At 35.3% G+C, this 22,775-nt stretch overlaps 1 protein-coding gene across 1 annotated transcript in view; it reads left to right on the forward strand.

Annotated features, from left to right (window-relative positions):
- Positions 1–22,775, forward strand: part of LOC149780868 (uncharacterized) — a 144,048-nt gene that overhangs the window by 63,531 nt on the left and 57,742 nt on the right. The window contains exon 8 of the mRNA XM_089936239.1: positions 17,060–17,413. Within this exon, the coding sequence (XP_089792365.1) occupies positions 17,060–17,413 (354 nt within the window). The remainder of the gene's footprint in view (positions 1–17,059; positions 17,414–22,775) is intronic.

Raw genomic sequence — 22,775 nt, forward strand, 5'->3', positions numbered from 1 at the left:
ATTTGCCATATATGTTGGGACACCATAATTTTGGAGACACCTTTAAATTAATTTTAAAAGTAATTTTTTGTGCACTATGTTCTGGGACAGATCATTATTCAAGTCGTAAGTTGTGGGAAACCTTTTAAATCATTTGAAGCTTACATGTCAGAAAATGCACTCCAACTGAAATTTTATTTTAAAAAATATAAAACTGTATGGCGTTCTACGAACGTTCTGTTATGAGTTGGGGGTGGGGTGCTCCCAATATTTATTTGAATTACTATGGAATTCCCACCCTGGCTTGTTTTTGTAGGAAGTGAAATTAGTGATAGAGAGAGATACAGCTCCGAGCCCCCAGTCAGCAATACCGACAATTAAATTGTTAAGAACACAAAGGTGAAATTCAAAAGAATAACAATTTAATACAATTTAAACGATATTAATTTCTCAACCAATCTTCTTCCTCTTGACCATATAACAACCTTTTCATCACGTGATTATAGTGTGAGATGGCTTTCCCCTGTACTTGGTTTCTACTCATGTGTTCTACTCTGCTAATTCCTTTCCTCCTTCTGGCGTTCTCCATACTGCGATTCTTCCTATCCTCTTCCCCAATTGTTTCCTTTTCTCCTCCCCCTTCTCTCTCTCTCTCTTTGTCTAGCAACTAGGCTTGTTCTCGGCCTACTGCCTTGTTCTATCCTGTCTCTTTGAGACTCGGGACTTGACTACCCAGTAGTTCTGTCCCCAAAAGCTTCCTGCAGAAACACAAGGACATTAGCATGTTTCATTAGCCATCTCGCTCACACTAAATCAACAATCAATCATCAGATAGAGGCTATCTACATCTTCGGTCACGCATTCATGCACATTGAAAACCACACACGTTCTTATAAAAACAACGTTGCAATAAAGAGTGGTATCCTACTTATCATACAGACATCACTAAATTGCGTCACATCAATATATTTTTAATTTCATTATTGTGAACAATATCACAACAAACAGACACATTTCTGTACATTACACTCCCACAAGTGTACACAAATATTCAGATATCCATATTATTTAAAATTACACACTGCAACCATTTCCAAAGTTACAATTTAATTGAACAATTGCAAAATCTAGAACATCACATAAATAAATACACTAGTTTACCATGAAGTAACCAGACAGAGAATTACAATATTAATTCTGACTACGAGATAGCAATCTACATAATCATAGCTCGTTTCTCAAGTATGCATGTAAATTAAACAATACAAAAGTAATTCTATGTACTAACAATTCTAGTAAGTAAATATACATACTGCACATAATTACAATTATAATGCCATAACATTCTGCAACAATCGAGCAAATAACTCACTGATCTCTACGAAACTTTCTGTCCTTGAATGTACCAAGGTTTGTTTTCCTGCCAGTTCATGAGTGGCTTCTTCGGAGTTATTGCTACAACTTCTCAGCACGATGCTTCACAATGACTAATTCGTTCCCAGCCCAAATTACTGTTAAATTCTGGTTTGAATTGATGGCCCCACCCTTCCTCAGTTCTGATTGGATATCAATTCTACCCCAGTCGGTCCAGATTAACAGATGAGCCTTAGGCCATCTGTCAAAGCGGGGAGATTTACAACAGCATCAAGGGTCCTTTGTAGAACAAAGCTTCCAACGTCTACATGTTAGTTTTGACACCTAACGAAGTGGGCTCTTGTACTAGCATGAATTGCTACGATAGACGCAGGGTCTACATGCACATGGCGCTAACCCATTCCTTTGTTCCTGACTTACGTAATCACGGGCAGGCAAATGTGACACTGTGTACTTGAGATAAAACTCTTTCATCCACTGTAGCATTATCTCATGAACACAAACCTTCTTCTGCACACATACGATCCATTCTTTCAGTGCATGAATATTTGCTTTAGCCTTCTCATACCCTGAAAAATTATCATTAGAGGCAACACTTCATATGAGGCGGAAACTGCAAGGATGAAAGTCAGATTTTTTTCTTCAAATCTTTACCATTTGTGCTAATTATCGTGCTTTGACTCCCATCTTATCGTCAGTCCATCCAGGAATGAGATCAAAGTACACTAGAATTTTATCCATGTTAATGATCATGTTGTCGGCGAAATAATCTGCTTCTCTTCTGGCCTTCACGAATTCATCAAATGATTTTATTTTCTCGAAATCTTCTGGCCGACAATAGATTGTTGATGTCCATGTATGAAGCACTATATTGTGTCACTTTTAAAATTGTTCCGTTGTTTCAATTTATTTTCAAAATTCCCATAAATACTAGTGAAAAATTAGCTTCCATATCTATGATGTCTTTGTACATTCAGAAATTTTATTAAAAAAATCAGCACACATAAAAGAATCTAAAGTCAGCTTCTGAGGTCAGCTTGCTTTGTAATAAAAATAACCTTTGTCTCTGATGTCCTGAGTTTACTGCTTGCTGCCAGTTGTTTTTATTCACCACCCAGGCTTCTATGTGCTTGGCATCTGTAGTTATAATTAAAACAAATGAGCATTCATTTCTGTGGTTAAATAGTATACACAATAATAACTTGCTTTCATGATACTTTTGTAACCCGTGCTAGCGAAAAGATTGTCACTTGCACTCAAGTGAATGTGTTTTCAAATAATGATTTTTATTTGCAAGGTACTGTCATATAGTTGACCTGGATGTAATTCAATCTTGGTTATTTTGCACCTAACACCATGTCATGCATGAATGACAGTTGTCTTCAAGATATTGGTTGATTATTTCCCACTTGTTTGCGATTTTGTTGGATCCAGTTTTCAATCAGATAACTTGTTTATACCTTTGAGCTCAACCAAACACGATTTGTTTCTCAATGTTCATGTCAATGAAGAAGATGCTGTGTGTTATTAGACATAAGAGATACATGATACAGTATGGATGCCTACATTACATATAATGAGTTCATTTATGTATTGTATTCTTTAATGCACATGATGAAAAAAGGAATAAATGGTAACAATAAAATGTTAGTTCTTTCTTTTTATTATCAAATGAGCATTTTGTTTTTCTATTTTATTGCGATGTGCAGTTGTTGATGTTGTTGGGGGGGTGCACAAATTCAATGCAAATTTATTTCGTTTCTTAAGTCTTGGGACATATGACCAAGGTGAAGAAAGTTTCACCATAAGTTCTGGGACAGGATTTTTTTTTATATCATGTCCTAATATATACAGTAAATACTGTAAATGAAATATGCCCAAATATGTGAACAGGAGAATTTTTCAGATTTTTTTCTCCATTTTTCCTCATTGAAGTTTGTCAAGGTGGATTATATTTTGTGTGAGTAGAAGTAACTCTGAAAATATCAAGGATGTTAATTGATTATGGTTGGGTTTTTAAATATCTCAATCAGAATAAAACAATAAATATTACTTTTAATTCTCTCTGCAAGGTATGTTCTGCTTCCAAAGTTGTCAGATTGATTAGAGTCTATGCTATATATGATCATAGACAGAATTAAAAAGATGTTACCGGTAATTGGTTATCATTGGATTACTCATTAGCTCAAGTGGCATACAACTGGGTTGGTTTGACTTCGGTGTTTGAAGTTTATCAAGATGTCAAAGCATGCCAATCCCAACACACCAAAATCCAGGCAACCAAAATATAACATGAAATTCAGTGATGGTTGAAAACATGAATTTCAGTGTTGCAATCAAGTTCAAAGGGATATGCATTCTGCTTTTCCTATAAAGTAGACTTTGAAGTTACAGTGATTAGAATGACATCACACATGTTGAAACCCTATCTCATAAAGCATATTAACATCAGTAATGAATGTACCATCACTGAAATCAGTGTTTGTGGAAACTGCATTAAATGTTGATGAACTTAAACATGCCAAGACACTATTTGTCAACTTTATAGCTAAACATAATCCCCCATTTGTGGTAGAAGATATTTTTCAGAATTTAATGTTCTCTGACTCTGATGCAATTGGACAATAACACTCATATAGTGACTATGTTATTGTTTATAAGAAATTATAATCCTAATTGTACAATAATAATAATTATAATAATAATTTATTATATAAGCCTACAGTTCTAAGTGACCATATGCAGAATGTGACCAGCGACCACAATTTTTTTGTAAAATATATGTTCAATGCTACTGTGAATGACCAGATCACATAAACTGATAAGAATAACACTGATCATGATGTAATGCTTTATAAACATGAATGTAAACCAGACTAGAGTACTGGCCTTTATAAACATGAATGTAAACCAGACTAAAGTACTGGCCTTTATAAACATGAATGTAAACCAGACTAAAGTACATGTCGCAAACTGCCATTGTAATCCTGATTGTTTAGGATGAATGACGTATTGGTCTATAATGCTAATAAGTGATAATCATTGTCTGGATTTGATTGTCATTAATAACAAGTGGTGATAGTGGTGGTAATGATAACAACAATGGCATCTGCAAATTGTTCTTAAAGTCACAATAGGTGTGATGGTATAATTTATGTATTTGTGCTTGATGTGCAGAATCTTACTGACATTAATACAACATTAGACCCTAGACAGTACCAGTCTTGAGTAGTTATGGCTGGTGATTCAGCAATCTAAATCTATCCACAGGCAAGAAACTTAACTTCGTGGTGGATTGAGCAGAGTTCTACTGTTATTGTTCTTTTGGGTTTAACACCATTCTCAAACTCATGATAGGCTATACATGGTGGCCAGTATAACAGGTGAACGAAGAACCCAGGAAAACCACTGTAATAACCACCAACCGACCAGAAGCTACTGGCATGTTTTCCAGATGCCCACATTGGCTGAGCCTGAGACTTAAATTCACATGGACAGAAGTGAAGTAAACTCCATTCTGAAGTAAACTCAGGCGACTCCTGAGTAAACATGTATACCTGTATCCAGTTAATGTAACATCATCTCCTAAGTGTTAATATCAACAAGGATAAGGACTGCCACAAGCATAATGCAGCAGGGATCTAGGAAATGTTAAAAATGCTTGTGATGCATAAAAGAAGATTATGAAAAACAATAAGTTACAGTGAAAGGACAGATTTGATGAGATGATGTGCATATCTTTTGTTCAGTAGTTGTAATTTTTATTGTGCAATGAGTAATGTCAATTTGTTTGGCAAATTAATTATGTCATCTCCAGTTCAAAGCTTTGGTTATATATACTGATCAGCACCTCAATGACATTACAGAATTTAGCAAAGCTAAAGCACAGAAGGAACAAACTTACATGCATGTCTGTAAAGTCAATAATTATGATGTCAAAAACAAGCCAAATTGTTCACAAAACATAAAAATAGCAGCAGAGAGGGTGAACACTCTAATTGACTTATCTGTAAAATCGCAAAATAAGCCTTCATCTGAAAATCGCAAAACTCTAATTGACTCACTCTCGAATTGCAAAAATAAGAAGACTTCCTGAAAATCTCAAAAAATAGATCGCGGCGGTGACTGGGGTGCCAAGACAGCGACCTCATTGCTGCTATCAATTAAAATAAGTTACATCAAATTATGTCAAACATTGGAGAATCCTATACTGTGAGACTAGCGTGAGAACGACAAGCAGCAATAATAAAAGTATATACCACTAAGAGATGCTGTTAAAGAAAAGCTTCAAGCACATCAAGAATCCCAAGTTGAATTTGCAGAAGATGCAAAACAGTTATTTAGACCCGTTACAAAAGTTACGGAGTTGCAATGGCTACTGAAGGTCTTCTTCCATCAGTAAGACAAACTGCTGAGCAAACTGAAAAAATAGTAAAAAGAACTAAAGAAACAAAAAATATTTTATGAGGTCTTCCAACTGAGATAGCTGCTGCACAACCTCCACCCATCGGTGAAGAAATACTTGAAGGTATTGGCAAAGTTCATGCTGAAATGGCCGATGTGAAAAAAAACCTAAACCTAAAAAAAAATTACTGAACTGATTGAAAAATTTAAGGAGGGTATTATCAAAGAAATTAAAAATACTAAAGAAGAACTATTGCTTAAAAAAAATATTAGAAAATATATTTAGTAAATCTGATATTTTAATCCCTTGTCATGAAATTGTAAGTGATGATAATCTTATTAAATGGATATATCGCATATATTACAACAAAAAACAAGCCAGAGATAGTACTTTACGACAGAGTACGGCGACTTTATGATATGGCCATGAAACAACTTCAACAAAAACAATCTCCTTCAATTCAGCAAAGCCCTTCATATCAACTTTCTTCACCACAGCAACAGATAGAATGACAACAATCTCTTACACAAATTCCTCCACAACAGAAAAAGTCACAATCTTCTAGAAAAAAGGAAGAATTTTATGATGCACCTGACACCAGTGCTACTGGTAGCTGTTTTACTACAGGAAGTGGTTTTATTGCCTGTCCTAACAATATTCTTGATGATGTGCAATGACTAGAAGTTCTCATAGGAGGAAAACGAGCCGGTAATAATTCTCTGGAAATAATCAATGAAGCAGCTGATATTTGTCAACAATTATTTCAAGGCGGTATCATGGATATTAATGTTTATCAAGTGCTTATTGATGAAATCGATGATGATTATTATAGTGACTAGTTGTCACCATGATTAGATAAATGAATAACAAATAAGATGATCATACACAACAACAGTCACTGCAGACCCATGATGGTCAGAGTAGTAAATTCACGATTACCTGTTTACAGCACGTATTACGGGAATGGACTTGTCAATGTTATTCAGGGATTATTTACAAGGATAGCTCCAAAAGCAGGACCAATCGCAAAACAATTATCAATGAAAGCTATCGACGTTATTCATGAAAAAGCTTCTGGTACAATCAGTGACGCTGCTGGTAAGGTATTCTTGGTAATCAAAGACAGAATAGCATGATTAATACGTAAACGTCAAAGAGGTTCACCGCAAGTGGTTCAACCACAACCAACAGTAAAATTACCCAGCACTGAAGTTATGCCTGCAAATGTCAGTAAAGTAATAAATCAAGCCGCAAAAAAAAACAAACTAGCAGAGTTGGCTGGTGTACCTTCTGCTAAAGAAACAGAAAACAGCATAGCTGCAAATCTGATTGCAGGAAGTGGTCTTCGTGTTAGACGATAACTATAATAAAAATGTTCAAGCGCATATCTGACACAGCATATGACGTAGATGCACCAGTTCCCAAAGATTATCAGTATTATTCTTATGATGCACGCACACCAGATGCACATGGAAGAATAGAATTACAAGTTCAGGATACAAGCAGATATTTCCTACCCTCCGAGGCATTCATCGAAGTTGAAGGTAGATTCACAAAAGCAGATGATACAGCATACGGAGATGGCGATCGAGTTGGGTTTGTTAACAACGGGATAATGGCGTTATTTAACAGTGCTATATAGATGATTGAATGAAACATTGAATCGTGTCTTGAAAATGCTGATGTGGCCATGACGATACTTGGTCTTGCAAGATACTCCGACGACTATACAAGATCAGCTGGTCCAACAATGATGTTTACAAAAGACACAACTGATCATCCAGAGCACAGAAATGTAACCATGGGTAATGTGAGAAATGAGGCTGGAAACGCAGAAACACCTGCAGTAAAATCAGTGAATGCAAATCACAACTTAGGATTTACCACATGTCGAGCAATTTTGAACGACGATGAGGAGATTTCGTGCACGATTCCACTCTCATATTTTTGGATTTTGAAGAAATATCAGAAAGGTTATATTCTGCGCTAAACACACTATTGTGCTTGTCAGAAAACCCACCGATAACGATGCGATATGGCATGCTGATGGAGTTGATGCTGGTAAAGTAACACTAACAAAACTGTCGCTATGGATGCCAGTAATGATTCCATCGATTACTGAGGAACAGCGATTACTTTCTTTCATGAACACAGGTGGTAAATCATTGCTGTCGTGGCATACAATGACCACAGATAGCACCCCAATTAATGCCGCTTGGCTATTCACGTGGCAGATAGCATCACAGCACGGAGAGACAGCACCACGACATATTTATCGCGCTTCAGAATAATGCTAAATTTAACAATCAGCAAGGAAATCCAATGGTATTTGACAAATTTAGAGTGTCTGAAGTTGTTTTGAGGATAAACGGACATCAAGAACCTTCTGAAGAAATATTGATATACACTTCCAAGCTCACATAGGTGATTGTGGCAGAGTAATCGCGGTTATACTTAGCGACAAAGCAATGTTGCTTGAAGGTGTTGGTGGTTGAATGAGAGTCATTGATGCACCAGTAGAATATATGTGATTTAAAAATACGAGTATTTTATAAATGTCATCATACCATCACGTTAAAATCAGTCTGACTCCTGGTCAGATTAAAAAGCTACAATCCGGATCAGTAAAAAAAACCAACAGGAACCACAATAACGCTAAAACAGTCAGATCACAGGTGGTGAAAACAAGCTATCATTGACAGATCGCCAACTTAAACATCTTAATAAAGCCAAACAATCCAAGACTGGAATCTGACTTGAACTTTCTGCTGGAGCCATCGAAAATCTTGTTTATATTTTTTAGAGAGAGCAGATTTGTATATTTTATCTGCAGCAAATTGTACCGTATGCGGTGTTAATATCAAAATATCTCCACGCTGAATTTATCGATTGAAATATTATTTCTTTGCCAGTCTCTGTATTTGTAGATCTAACCGCCTTCCTTGAGACTGTTTTTTCATATTTACCAGTCCCACCACATGCAGAATTCTGACTCTGCACGATAGTTCTCAGATTGAATAAATTATTATTAAATTTATGACCATCAATGTGATCGATCGCAAAACCATCTTCGATTAGTCTACTGAAACATTCAAATACGAACCAATGACAAAGATATGTTTTATTTCCAGCAGTAAATCTGAGATAACCATGATTATTAACATAACCAACCGGTATTTTTCGTCGACAGTGCCTAATTTCACCATAAAGAGATGCTTTATAATCCTTGATGATTGCATGCTTTACAAATTCTTGGTTCATTTATATATACTATTATTTGTTGAAATAATAATTTGTCTAAATTATTACTTTAAGAATCTAGTGAGATAATCTTTTACGTGTTTTATAAGCCTGTCATCGTCATTACTTTTTTTTATCATAGTATCTTTTCAGTTCTCTATTTCTTTTACCACTACATTGCACACACAACTGTGTTTTCCCTGTAACTCCAACATCACACGGTAAAAATGGTTTTGGATCAAGACTCCCTCTTCTTACACTTTGTAAATGTTGTCCACTGAATTCATTAACACAGGATTTGTTACAAGGAGTTGAAGACCCTATCATCAACCACTTGCATTGATTCCTTATTTGAGTCATTATATATACATACATACATACATACATACATACATACATATATATATATATATATATATATATATATATATATATATATATATATATATATATATATAAAATATGTTTTATTTAAATACTTGTCTGAAATATAATATGGAGTAGTTTGAGAGATTTTCCACAATTGAGACCTAGAAAACTTTGTTTCCTGAATCTAGATTCGATCTTGATAGAAGAACCCCTGACTTACGGAGGTGAGCTTTGGTTGATCTGATGAATAATCTGATTAATAATATTTGGAATGCTAAAAAAGAATTTCGTGATGATGGGTCATCTCGTGTGGTCGAAATTCAAAATTATACGCAATACCAAAGGTGTTGATAAAGTCATCGATGCTACAATGAACGATGAGCGGGCGAAAAATATTATTGATTATCTCAATGATCAAAGATTTCTTTTCAGAATAAAGTTTATTGTGCTAGCAGAAACATATTCCACTGAGTGGATTATTCATGACAAACGTGACCCTGTCATTGCTAATGGAAAAACCGCTGTGCTAAGTAAAAGTTCCAAGCCAGGAGTGCTGACTGGTATTGATAAACCATATTAAGCTCGAGAGTATCCTATGACCATGGTTATTTATGGAATTTATCAGCTAAATGATAACCCCAGTATTAATGATCTTGCACCAATGAGATTTTCAAAGCTGAACTGTGCAGCCGAATGAGTAATCAAACATTTTACAAACGCGATGCATGGAAATGGGTTAACGGATCAACAACGTGAACAAATAAACAAATGAGCTGAATTAGTTAAGGATACTGGAGCTACAATAAATGATGTCGCCGAGTTAGGAAATAAATTAAAATTTCCAATAATAGTAAAAAGAAAGAATAAATCGAGAGGAGCCTCAACTGAAATTATTGATCATAATGCACACGCTTGGACCAGCGCAATAACAATATTTCCACGAATCATAAGATTTTACCCCCCAGAGAACTCTGGGAGGGGAAATATGTTTGATTTTATTAACGAAATAAGTAAAAACAATCCTGTATTGGTATGGCTATTTTAAAAGTTCAGATGATGAAAAATATGATCAATTTGTATGACCTAACGGTGAAATATATTGTAAAGAATCTCTCCACGAAGAAATGAAAAATCTTGCACAGAAATTTTCAACAGAGAATATTGAACAATTATTAAATAATTGTTTCACCGTTCCATCTTTTGCAGCTTACTTTGCAAGAGATAAAAACTCGTGGAAGCCAACGCGATTTGAATTTCTCGAAGACGTGCAGCTAAGTTGCTGTGAATATGGACAAGGTCGATTGTGGACTGCGAAGTATGACTACAAAGATGTTATCTCGGTTGATATGGTTGTGTGTTATCTGGGAAGTTTTCTTGGTTACAGAGAGTGTTCTGGATGTTTTAAAAGATTTGGACATCCCACACATGAGATGACTAGAGTATCGATAAATGGACCCCTACCTGATTTTGATCTAACCGGATTCACTCGTATTGTATCATTTGAGTTTGCTAAGGGTCTTCATCCGATCTGTTATGTTTGTTTTGGTAGGCACAGTTCAGAAAAATGTTGGGCACCAATAGTTTTATTACGATATGTGCTCGATACAGCGATATTGATATCGTTGATTGTAGGTGAAGCAATTATATCATACCGTCCTCAGAAAGAAGTTTGGTTGCCACCACAGAAAAGTTCTGATGATAAAACCGCAAAAGGTCTCATTAGAAGAATAATCGGTAAATTTACTCAAGGCGGGGCATATGATCATAAACGACATTATGCACGATTAATTCTAGATGATGCTGAATATGATTTTATAATCGTCGATGCAACAAAGAGAGATATATTTGTAAGTCGAGAAAATGCTTACTTGTCTAACGGAACATGATTAGGTACAATTGTTGGTTATATTGATGGTGAGTCACCTCAGTTTACTCATTTAAGAACCTCACTGCTCGCTTATGTTTCTATAAATTTATTATCAATGATAAATAGATTTGATCATTTCCTAAAACTGCAGAGTTGCAACGGATTCATTATATATTGAAAAAATATATATATATACAGAATTACTCAATTTACTACTCATGATGTATCGTGGGGTAAAGGGAGAATAAAACAGGAAATGTTACATAATTATTCTGAATCCGCAGATGTTGAAACCAATGATATTTATTATAAAAGTAATCAGATATCAGAATTATCATCTGCACCCTCCATGTATGATCCAGTATCCCGACACAAGACTGTCTATCTAAACGGACCGGGAGGTTCTCAAATTATTTCGACAGAATTCAGATGATATGGTTGTTTTAACACCTACACACAGACTCGCAAGAGACATGCGAGAACGAGGAGTGCAGTCATGTACTTATAGCTTTTTCGATGGAAGGGAAACGCATGGACTCCTGATAGAATGGGAGAGATATCCAAAAATTATTTGGGATGAGAACTGTACAGTGTTGCTAGATACATTAAAAATGTTTCTCGATTGGCTGTTATTGAAAAATACAGTTGTGGTCATGTGCGGCAATCACTACCACAACCACCGCTGTTTGTTGGGTTATCTCCGCACAAATGGCTAAAGAACTTTGTGGATTATTATGAAGAAGTAACTGATGATCATAGATCTCTTGATGTAGAATTAAGGGAATATAAGAATTTAATCAGACTACAACCGAATAAAATTCAGTGTGAAATAATGCGTAAGATAATTTCAGAAACCTCTATGAATGATTTTCTATAAGTGTGGAGACAAATGATTTAATAGTGGCAAGTAGAAAGATAGTTCGTGATACACTTCAACAGCAATTATTTCAGTTGCATAAAGAAAATTTTTCAGACCTACGTGTACCATTGTGTTATAGGCCAGCTGATACACGATGGCAGAATATCGACATTGATATACCAGGACAGACTGAGAAACAGAATCTCGTATTAAATGATGTTGTTTTGGTTGATGTCAGTGTTGTTTAGGATACGCTGAGTGCGGATAAGAATCCATGGACACTGGGATACGCAATGACAATTCGTTCATCTCAGGGGTTAACCCTCTCTGATACGCGAGTTTGGATCGTCAATGATCGTGTCAAGTGGTAAAACTTAGTTTATCTCGCAGTGTCTTGAGTCAGAAGAATATCTCAGCTGCGGAGAATTGTCATAGACGCTAAAGAAATAATTGATGATGTCCTCGATGATAGTGATACAGTAAGTAAAATATTAGCTGGTTATAAACAAAGTGACAAAAAACAAACAAACGAGACTTTGATCTCGATGTTGAATTTATCATAGCGCTAAAACAGCAGCAGAATAGTCATTGTGCAAGTTGTAATTGTATAATGTTGTGGCAATATTCTAATAATGATTCAAGACAATTTACCATGGAGAGAAAAGATAGTAGTCTTGGTCATACACGCGAAAATGTGATGCTAACCTGTCTTGAATGTAATCGGCGCAGAGGTGCTAGTTAAGTGGTAATTGTGTGTCTTCAGGAATTACTTGTAATTGTTCACTTGTAAATCCGTGTTGAAGAGCAGTTGAATCTATTCTGTAGATTGCAGGTCTGCCGGCGGATCTTACCATGGTGGAAATTTTGTGTCGTAATACAGATAGGATTAGTCGCTCATTTTTTACAACCTTCAAGTTCACCGGGATCGTATAAATATCTTACAGTCAAATTACCTAATACTGGTTGTTTTGAAAAATCACCTTGTTTTACGAGTATATGGTTTTTTATTTTTGATTGCGCTAATAGGTTTCATAGAAGTTGCACGAGTAATTTCATTATATAATGCAGTTATTACACTTGGCAATCTTGCAACCCATTTGCGAGATCTTTTGTCCTGAATTATTTTCTTCGCATACTGATATCCAAATAACCGCTCAGCAAGCATTCAGTTAAATCGTTCAATATTTGCCTGATCACGATGAATTGCAGTATGTCCTCTTCGTATTTTGACATTATGTTGCTTCATCAATGATGATACTGCGCCTTGAAATTCTTTGCCAGGATCAACTTGTAGTAGCTGTGGCCATAATAAGGGTTCTTGTTGATAAATTCATTCAAATGCAGAAGTTATTGCTGTTTTAGTTAATAGCAGCTCTGCTTCTTTATATCTACTTGCAGCATCAACGACAGTTAACGCATATGTATACGTTAATCGGATGTCTTCCAATTTTGATAGTATTTTGTGGTAAAAATTAAATACCAGCCAGATGAACTTCATTAGGAACGCTAACATCAAAATGTGCATAATGAATTGTTTTAGGTGGTGGTAGGTAAATTTGCCATATTGCGTGTCGTGCTAACCATTTTTCAGGAGTAGAACATTCGACACCTGCTGCTTCAGCGAGTTTACTAATCGCTGCTCTACCTTTCCAGTATCCCCTTGGGCTATAATAAATCAACTCCCTTATAATAATAATCAGTTGATTAATTACCAGCTCCTAATACAAGCTTACCCTTCATCACAGATCTCACCAACCAATTAGCTAATGATTCTTTTGAAAGATTACTTTTTATGGAATTTAGGGCATTAATTAATTTTACATCTGCGATATGTTGCTGCTGACGATCTTTACTTATATAAGCTACATCATGAGTGTGACACGCTTTATCAATAGCGTTTGCTGGATACTCACCAGGCCTTGGCTGATCTTGGTTATCAAACCTGATGTCAAGTAGAATACCAGGACCGCAGTAGTTATATCCTGGAAGGTGATTTTCTCCTGGCTACTTAGCCCATGGAGTTCCTAGTAATGTTGCTAACTGTGTGGCAATATCACCTCCTTTTTAATAAAAAAATACTGTTTGGATTAGGAATAAGTTTAAATTTTTTTGCACCACATCGTTCACACTTACCTATTACTGCTTGTCGTTTGTTTTTTGTTATTATAGTTGTTAGTCCACTTGTGGGGGTACGCGCCCTGCATTTCACACAATATAAATCCATATTATTTATTATATTTCTACAACATGGATGTAATTGATTTCTCAGTGACACGAAAGCAAGAGCCAGTCAAACATCATGCTGTGCTACCAAATTCTGTCCGAATGATCATATTAGGTCCATCTGGGTATGGTAAAATGCAACTGCTGCTTAATTTGATAATGAGATGGCTCAAATGGGACAAGTTGTATTTAGTAGCTCCATCTGTAGATGATCAGCGATGCTACGGTGTACTTAAAGACTTTAATGAAAACACAAAGTTGTTGGATGAAAACGGTGATGATGTTATTGAATTTGTTACTGATATTAATAAAGCGTCATCTGTAGATGATATTGATAGATTTATTAATAATTTAGTGTATACGATGATATAATGCTGGATAGGCAATCAAATCCTGATAGAATATTTTCACGCTGTATACCAGAAAACACAGATGTAATTTATGTAACCCAGTTGTATACACAAATACCAAAAGTGATCAGAGATAACTGCAATATTTTAGCTGTATTTAACGGAGTTGATACACATACTCTGTGAAATATTCATCAGACTTGGTACAGCGGAGATATGAACATAATTAAGTTTAGAAATTTATTTAGTCAGGCTCAGTTATCCCCGCATGGATTTATAACAATAAACTTACATGATCCGCGGTCAAGATACCAAGTTGGTCTTGATAAAATTTTTGGATAGTAGCAGCAACAAGGATGCTGTCTTGGCACCCCAGTCACCGCCGCAGTCTTTTTTGTTTGCGATTTTCAGAAACGAAACTTTGGCTTATTTTTGTGATTTGAGAGTGAGTCAGTTAGAGTTTTTGCGATTTTCAGAGGAAGGCTTATTTTGCGATTTGACAGATAAGTCAATTAGAGTCTGTTCACCCTCTCTGCTGCTAAAATTCAAAGAGAATAATCACGGTTCAATCAACATGATATCTACACCTGGTTTCTATACTGTGATTCATTCATAAATTCATATGACTTAGTTGTCAGTTAATACAAAACAAAATTTCCACTATCTGAATTTGTTCTTGAATGTAAATGTTTCCACAATGAAATGATATACTTTTTTAATTGACCTTATTATCTATTATTGGGATACATTATGTAAAATCTGCTGCAGTGGATTTAGTGCTAGATGCAGTTTCAACGTCTTGTATGTAGTTAACGAATACATTAGGAGACAGATATACTACAATGCAGGCAGATAATTTCAAAGGTCTGTTTGGATTATAACATCTTACATTGACTTTATATAAAAATGCTAATTAGGGACATAGACAGACCATAAAATCATGTTTCTTCAGTATCCAATTTAAGTACAATAGTTGTGACCTAATATTTTTGAGTCGATCAGTGTTGATATTTCAAAACAATTTTAACTATTTTATTTTTATTTATATTTGTAGTTCATCTGGCCAGCAGCCAAATCAGCTTAAATATGGCCCACAGTCCATTGTTTATCATTCATCCATCTGTCATCCTTGGATGAGAGACATATTGCATCTGATTGCCTGATTATTTTAAGTTTGTTTTTGAATGCTTGCTCATCAAGGTATGAGCCATGTTCTGTTATATGTTATATCCACACATAGTAATGAAGTGAACTCCGGAGGTCTTATTTTTATCAGATATTGATCAGACTGGAATGTAAGCTTATATTATCAAAACTGCAGATGATTTTAAAGAGTGACATCCATGCTTATTAATGAGTTGACCTTGCATCTGATTTACTAAACTTGTGAACACTTTGGAGGCCATGTTTATGATTAGAGTTTGATCAGACTTTATATGTAAGCTCACTCACATGATCACTATCTTGGATGAGTTCTGGTATCAGTTTAGCTGAGCTTGTGAACGCTCTTTAGGTCATATTTATTTAATCATATTTGCTATGTAAGCTTGTATCATCAAGATCTGAGAGGAGTTAGATTATTATAGATGATCTGCACACATATTATTGATTGTACAGGCTGATTAAATGGTGGGTATCAAACCCACAACATCAGGTCATAATATTACCACCTTAACCACTGAGCCACCTCAGTCTCCCTTGAGTGAGGCTCTCAAATGTTTCCAAGTTATGACTTCAGGTGTGGTGCCCCAGGGGTTCCTAGCAGACCCAGGAATCCATACTGACTGCATAGACTAACTCCCTTTGTAATGCCAAGTAAGTGTATGCATTTTGAGGCTGTGAACAGTGTCATAAATAAGGCCCTAACTGCCATCAACATGAAGAGATCCAATGGATAATGCTGGTGGTATAAATAATTTTTGATTTATGTTTTTGCTGAAAGAGAGATCCCATATATATGAAATAAGATGTGCAGAAAACACATATTAATGTTTAGGATTTTCTTTTTCCTTTTTCAGTTTAATGAATTTGGATTCATAAACTGACATGTATTAACTAAACAAATGGGGGATATCAGGCTTACTTAAGCCAATTGTTTTAAATTTTAAAACATGTTTAGTCCATGGCATTACCATGTTATATCCGTATATATATGATATAATGAATGGTGCTACAATGAAGGGGAGCTGTATTTAAAACTGACTTCCTTATTTTGTATCTTTTTATACAATGAAAGCTTAATAAGAGTTTTTAGTTTTTTTACCTTTACCTTAATTTATCAAATTCTTTTTACTTGATTACATTATTGCCTAAATTATTCATAAGTGTATGATTTGTTTCCACTTTGCCTATTATAAGGCCTGTTTTGATTATCTGTTTTTATTTACATATAGATGCATATGATCATCAGAGAGACCTCCTTCCTGAGCAGTTTGAAGTTGTGAGTGATCCTCAGGTGATTAAAGTGAATCTGCTTCTTCATTATGGTAGCCTATTGGAAGAAATTGAACCAATACATTTAAAAAAGACATTCATTGACAGAGGAATTCTTGTAGAAAGTTTCTTCCAAGAGCTGAAAATGTTACGAAGAAGAGAGCGGGTGTGTATTTTCTTGAATAAAATCTTAGATACAGGATGTGAAGAAGCGCTGGTAGCTCTAGTAGATGCCCTGAAAGATAGTGGAGATGAGGATCTTGCATCGAAGCTTTGTTATGTTGAGACAAAGATGCCACTTCTAGGAGACACAGGTAGCTATACCTATTAAGTATGATGTTTTGTAATACAGTTAGCTTCATGTCTTGATATATTTGTTTTTTGCTTGCAACATGTTTTTTTAATTAGAGATATATATATATTGTAACCAATGTCATTTTCTAGTCCTTGATTATTCAACCTGTTGAGTGCAAGTATTTAATGTTCATTTTTTATATGACTATCTCTTCTGTTAATGTACCTCTTGATAGTAGTCCTTGGTTTTTAAGTATTTATGGCCTGTAGAAAATTAGGATTTAAGATTAATAAATTGGGTTGTATAGATGGATTCATGTAAAGACATATATTTGTAAGTTCAGTCCATAAATGCTGAATATATTATTTGATAATGACTAAATGTTTGACAACTACAACTAGTTGTAAAAATAGGTTTTAATTAGCTCCACTGATCATGGGATTGTGTGTTGTCCATAATCCATCCGTTAGTTCAAACATGTCATCACTATTCATCCCAAACTACTTGGATGACTGTCATGGAACTCATCTCTTGGTCTAGTTGGTCCTAAATGAAAATATGCCTCATGGGCATCAAGTTTGGCAGCTAAAGGGTTCATATTGAAAATCTTGATATCATCCCTCCTTGTGAATGGATGGTGATATTTTTATGTGATGTTCACTAAAAGACTTATGTATGTTTGTTGGTTCTAACTGAAAATGGTGCTGATCTGTCATTCAGTATGGCCACCAGGGTAGACATAAAAAATCTTGCTATCACTACTCCTTCTGAGCACTAAGTCATATTGACATGGGGTTTTAACCAGAAGACTTACTTTGATGTCCACTTGATCATAATGACAATAATACCCATATGTAGTCCAATATGGTTGCCACAGTGGCCATCCTAAACATTTTGCTTTCACTACTTCTCCTAAACAGACAGTCAAATTGACATAAGATTTTCTCCAGAAAACTTTCTATGTTGTCTTCTTGGTTCTAAATGATAATAGTTCACATGATATCCAGCATCTTTTTTGTTATTGCTCCTCCCCCCGAAACAAGAGTCTAATATGTTTTGAAGTTAAATGTAGAGAAGACAGAATACCAAGTCTAGTTAATATAGAGGCAGTTTAAAGATAAATTGCAATTTTCATTTCTTTTCTCATACAATTCAGCACAGAGATCATGTGCTACAAAACTATCTATAAGCTAAGGGTTAAGTTTAACTGAATAAATAAACAGCATAATACATGTGATCATAGATTAAATGTTTAGGTCACTATCAGTGGAAGTAAACATGTTTACTTCTATCTGAGTGTACTGGTTTTTCGCTCAGAAATTCCTAAACTTGTTGACAAATTTGAATATTTTAGAGAAGAGACTGACCTGCGTCCTGGGTCTATCATTGTGTCTTAGCTTATTATATCAATGTTTACTTGAAAAATTGCTCATTCTTCCCTTAACATCAGAAGCATAATCAATATGTTGTTGTGTTCAGCTTTTAATTTGGATGGATTTAATTATTTAAATGATTCACTGGAATTATAAATTGCTCAGTAATATCCTTGGACTAAAACATTAATTTGGTATTATAGTGAATTCAGACAAGGACATTTGGGATTATGTTATTGTGATACATCAAAAGACTGTTGACACATCGCCTCATTCCAGGCCACTGGCACGTTAGCACATCGAGACTACAGGTACATCAACACATTCAGTATTGGAATTTATTTTGAACACCACTGGAATTCAATTGGCTTTTCATACATTTTGGACTTGTGATGGAACTTTTAGGACTGTTTGGGATTTAATTCACAATACTATTAGTTCTTTTTAAACTTTCACTTTGTATTCATGGGAAATAAATTATTTGTTGAATTTTACAAATCTTGTTGCTTTTCACTCTTGTTTGTTACTTAGTTTAAAGACCATAGAGTCATAACAGCAGTCACCCATGGGAAAAGGGCAAACTGTCAAGGTGACCTATGTATTCAGATTCACAATTATGTTACACGTATCATTGGTGTGGAAATCCAATGTCTGACTTGCATGACTCCTCCTGTAAAACTGCCAGATAAATATAATTTAAAATTTTCAGTTTTCTTTGGACAAATGAAAATGTTTTCTGTTAATTTTAATATCAACATGTGTTGTTGTAAAATATTGAATATTATTCCAAAAAAGATCAGATTTCTGCTTGCAATGATGTATGAATAATTACATTATGTAATTAAATAAGGTAGATTTTTGAGAAGCTTGAGGAGCATTGATGCAGTAACTGCTATTATTGCATTACTATCACTTTTCTTTGAACTAGTCCCCAGTCAAAGGTGAATTCTGTCCTCCAATTAGTATTTGGAGATCATGGAAGAAAAAGAACTTGGTACCAATCTGATGCATTTATTACTTCCATCATGCAGAATAGTGTCCTTCTTATCCTTGGACATCATGTTGTTATTACATGTCTCTTGGCACTCAGCTTGCTTCAGCTTTCAGTTTCTTTGGTATAATTGCGTTCAGTCCTACATTTTTTTTTGTATATGATATTTCTCCCCAGTCCTTACATAATTTTCCTGTATTTGTGTCCCTTTTGTTAATTTTAATGGCTATAGTACAATATTGGTTGTGCTTCTTTATAATTATTCCCTCACTGGTAACTTGTGCTAGGGTAAGTATTAGCTACCTCAGTTTTGTTTGGTTTGTTGTTGTTTAAACTCTACTGGTCATAGACCAGAAGGGCTTAAGGGATGACTTCATGTTCATCCATAATCCAATGTCTGTACATAGACTAGTTATTATCTTCTCAGACTTCCTCTAGGATTGCCATAAAACTTTAGACACATTCATCCATGGTCGAGTTGGTCCTAGATGAAAATAATGTTGCTCAGATATGTCTACCACAGCATCCATCTTAAAGAAAATCTTTTTCCTCCTATTGAATAGGTTGTCATATTTTTTGTAAAGATTTTCACTTAAAGTTGTCTTATGACATTTAGTTGGTCCTAAATAAGACTCATGCCAATTTGACATCCAATATAGCCACCACATTTAATCTCCATCAAACCAGAAATTCATATCACTGGAAGGGGTCATTAACAATTTCAAGTTAAAGAAGTTGCCAGCACAGCTATTCTGGAATGGATCAGGTTGGTATTCCTTTTCCTATGTTAACCCTTCAATCCCTATGGGGCTTGGAGACTCCCACCAATTGGTGGTGAGTCTGCAGTGTCTTCTTTACACCTATGGCTCCATGGGTCAGTTTCCCATGGCTCCACAATTTATTAGACCAGACAGGGTGCAGTCCCTCTTTGTCTCCTCCATCTTCACTATCAAAGGAAAGTAAGAGAGCCTCCATTCTCCTCCTCTTGCATCAAGAGGAAATTGTCAATCCTCTTGCCTAGGAGACAGAACAGCATCATCCTGTATCCCCACATAAGTGTATACAAGACAATGAACCTGCAAACATTGTTCCCTTCTCTAAGGAAAGTCCTTTCTTGCCTCAAGAACAGAAACAGGATGATGAACTCTCAGTTTTATTATATTAAAATGAGTTCATGGAAGATATTGTTGTTTATGGGTCCTTCTTCTTCTTTGAGGTCCACATCTGCATCCCACCTATTGCGTTATGAGACAGATGATGAGAAAGTTTGGTTGTTTTGACAAGGAAGTAAATGAGGTTTATCACCTTACCTCCCCCATATATGTGCTCAAAGTTGTCTGTATCTTGATACACCAGGATACACTCAAGTTTGAAGGGCTTTTAGGGCTGGTGGTGGGGAACACAATCTAAACAGACCTTTTTCTCCCACACTCAGCAATGATTAAGGAATTATCACAGAATATGCGACAAGGCCAAGTGGATGCAAGGCAGCAGAAGTGATGGTTAGTCTTCTCTTTTATGTTATGGTCCGTCAAGCTTCGTATACTGGACTAAGGTGCTTCCCAGTATGTGATATCAGCAGGAACCCGAGACTGCATTTTCTTTAAGTTTCTTGGGGTGTGTGGCACTCTAGGTACATACACTAATTGCCATAACATCATATGTCAACCTCATTGAAGCTGAAGACTGTTTTATTTGTGTGTTTGTTTGCATTGCAAACTTAAGAAAATCATTATTTTCAGCTAATTGAAATTGCATTGTCTTCACCCATACTAAGATCTACCTTCTTCATAATTTGCTTTTTCTCCTTCAGATATGTTCCCTAAGCACATTAACGTTGGGGATATAAGCCTACTACCTCCAGAATCCAGCCTCTCAAAAAAGACATAAATCATCTTTTTCCATCTGTTTCATATAGACAAAGGACATGAACTCTTGCCCAGTACTTCCTTTTACCACCACTAGGTGTCACTAGTTTTTAAGTTTTGCTTCTGTACAGCAACATCGTATTTGGTGCTTCTTGTGAATCCAAAGCCAAATTTGTGTTACATTCGAACTGCCCTTACAGGATTTTGTATTTATTTGGATTAATTTCATTCCTAAACATGTGGTAAATATTACTTTCTGAGTTTTGAGAATATTTTACACATTCTTGGCCTTGGCAATTTTTAGACTGCATGTTGTTATTCAGGGTTTCGCACACACTGCCTATTGCTTTGCTTACCCTTTTAGTAGCGGGTGTTGTGTTGGAATCTTTTTAACACACCGAATTTATACAGTTTTGTTATGTTTTATTTTATATCATCTTCTTGGTGAAACCTGTGAATGAAGTGTAATATATACAACAAATTCTAAGGAAGCCTAATCAATGTGTATTGTATTTGTTAATTTATTCATTTTTGCTGTGTTTTGTTTTATCTTGTCATTCCAATGAATGCTGTCAGTGAAGGTTAATAAATGCAAGAAGTTCAAGGCCAAGAAAGACATGCATATGTCATGCTTTGCATATAGGAAAGTACCATGCAGTGTGTGAATTATATGATATTTATTTATTCATCCAATTTTATTTTGTTTTAACTCATCATTTCAGTGAAACATGTCATTGAATTGTTAATAATGCAACAAGTTCAAGGCAAAGGAAGACAAGCATGAATTGTACATGTGTACTTCATCTGTATCATGCAGTGTGTGCATTACATGATATTTATTAATTTATACATTTTTGTTGTGCTTTGTTTTCTCTTGTTTTTTTCAGTGAATTTGTAAAAGAAGTGTAATTATGCAACAAGTTCAAGACAAATAAACAGCGTGTCGACAATGCAAATTTTTAAGTTCCTGCAAGTAATTGTGATTCATTGTGGGTGAATGGTTACCATATTCTTAGGCAGCCCAGATTCCGTAAGTACCCCACATGTCCGAGCTTAGCCTTGAGCCTGTAAGTCAGGATGCATGTTTTTTTTAATAACAGATCCTTTGGATCCAACACTGACTGTTTTTGCCATCTTGCCATCCCAACT

Source organism: Sinohyriopsis cumingii, chromosome 16, assembly GCF_028554795.1.
Source record: "Sinohyriopsis cumingii isolate HCF-2022 chromosome 16, ASM2855479v2, whole genome shotgun sequence".
In the NCBI taxonomy this organism is placed as follows: Eukaryota; Metazoa; Mollusca; class Bivalvia; order Unionida; family Unionidae; genus Sinohyriopsis; species Sinohyriopsis cumingii.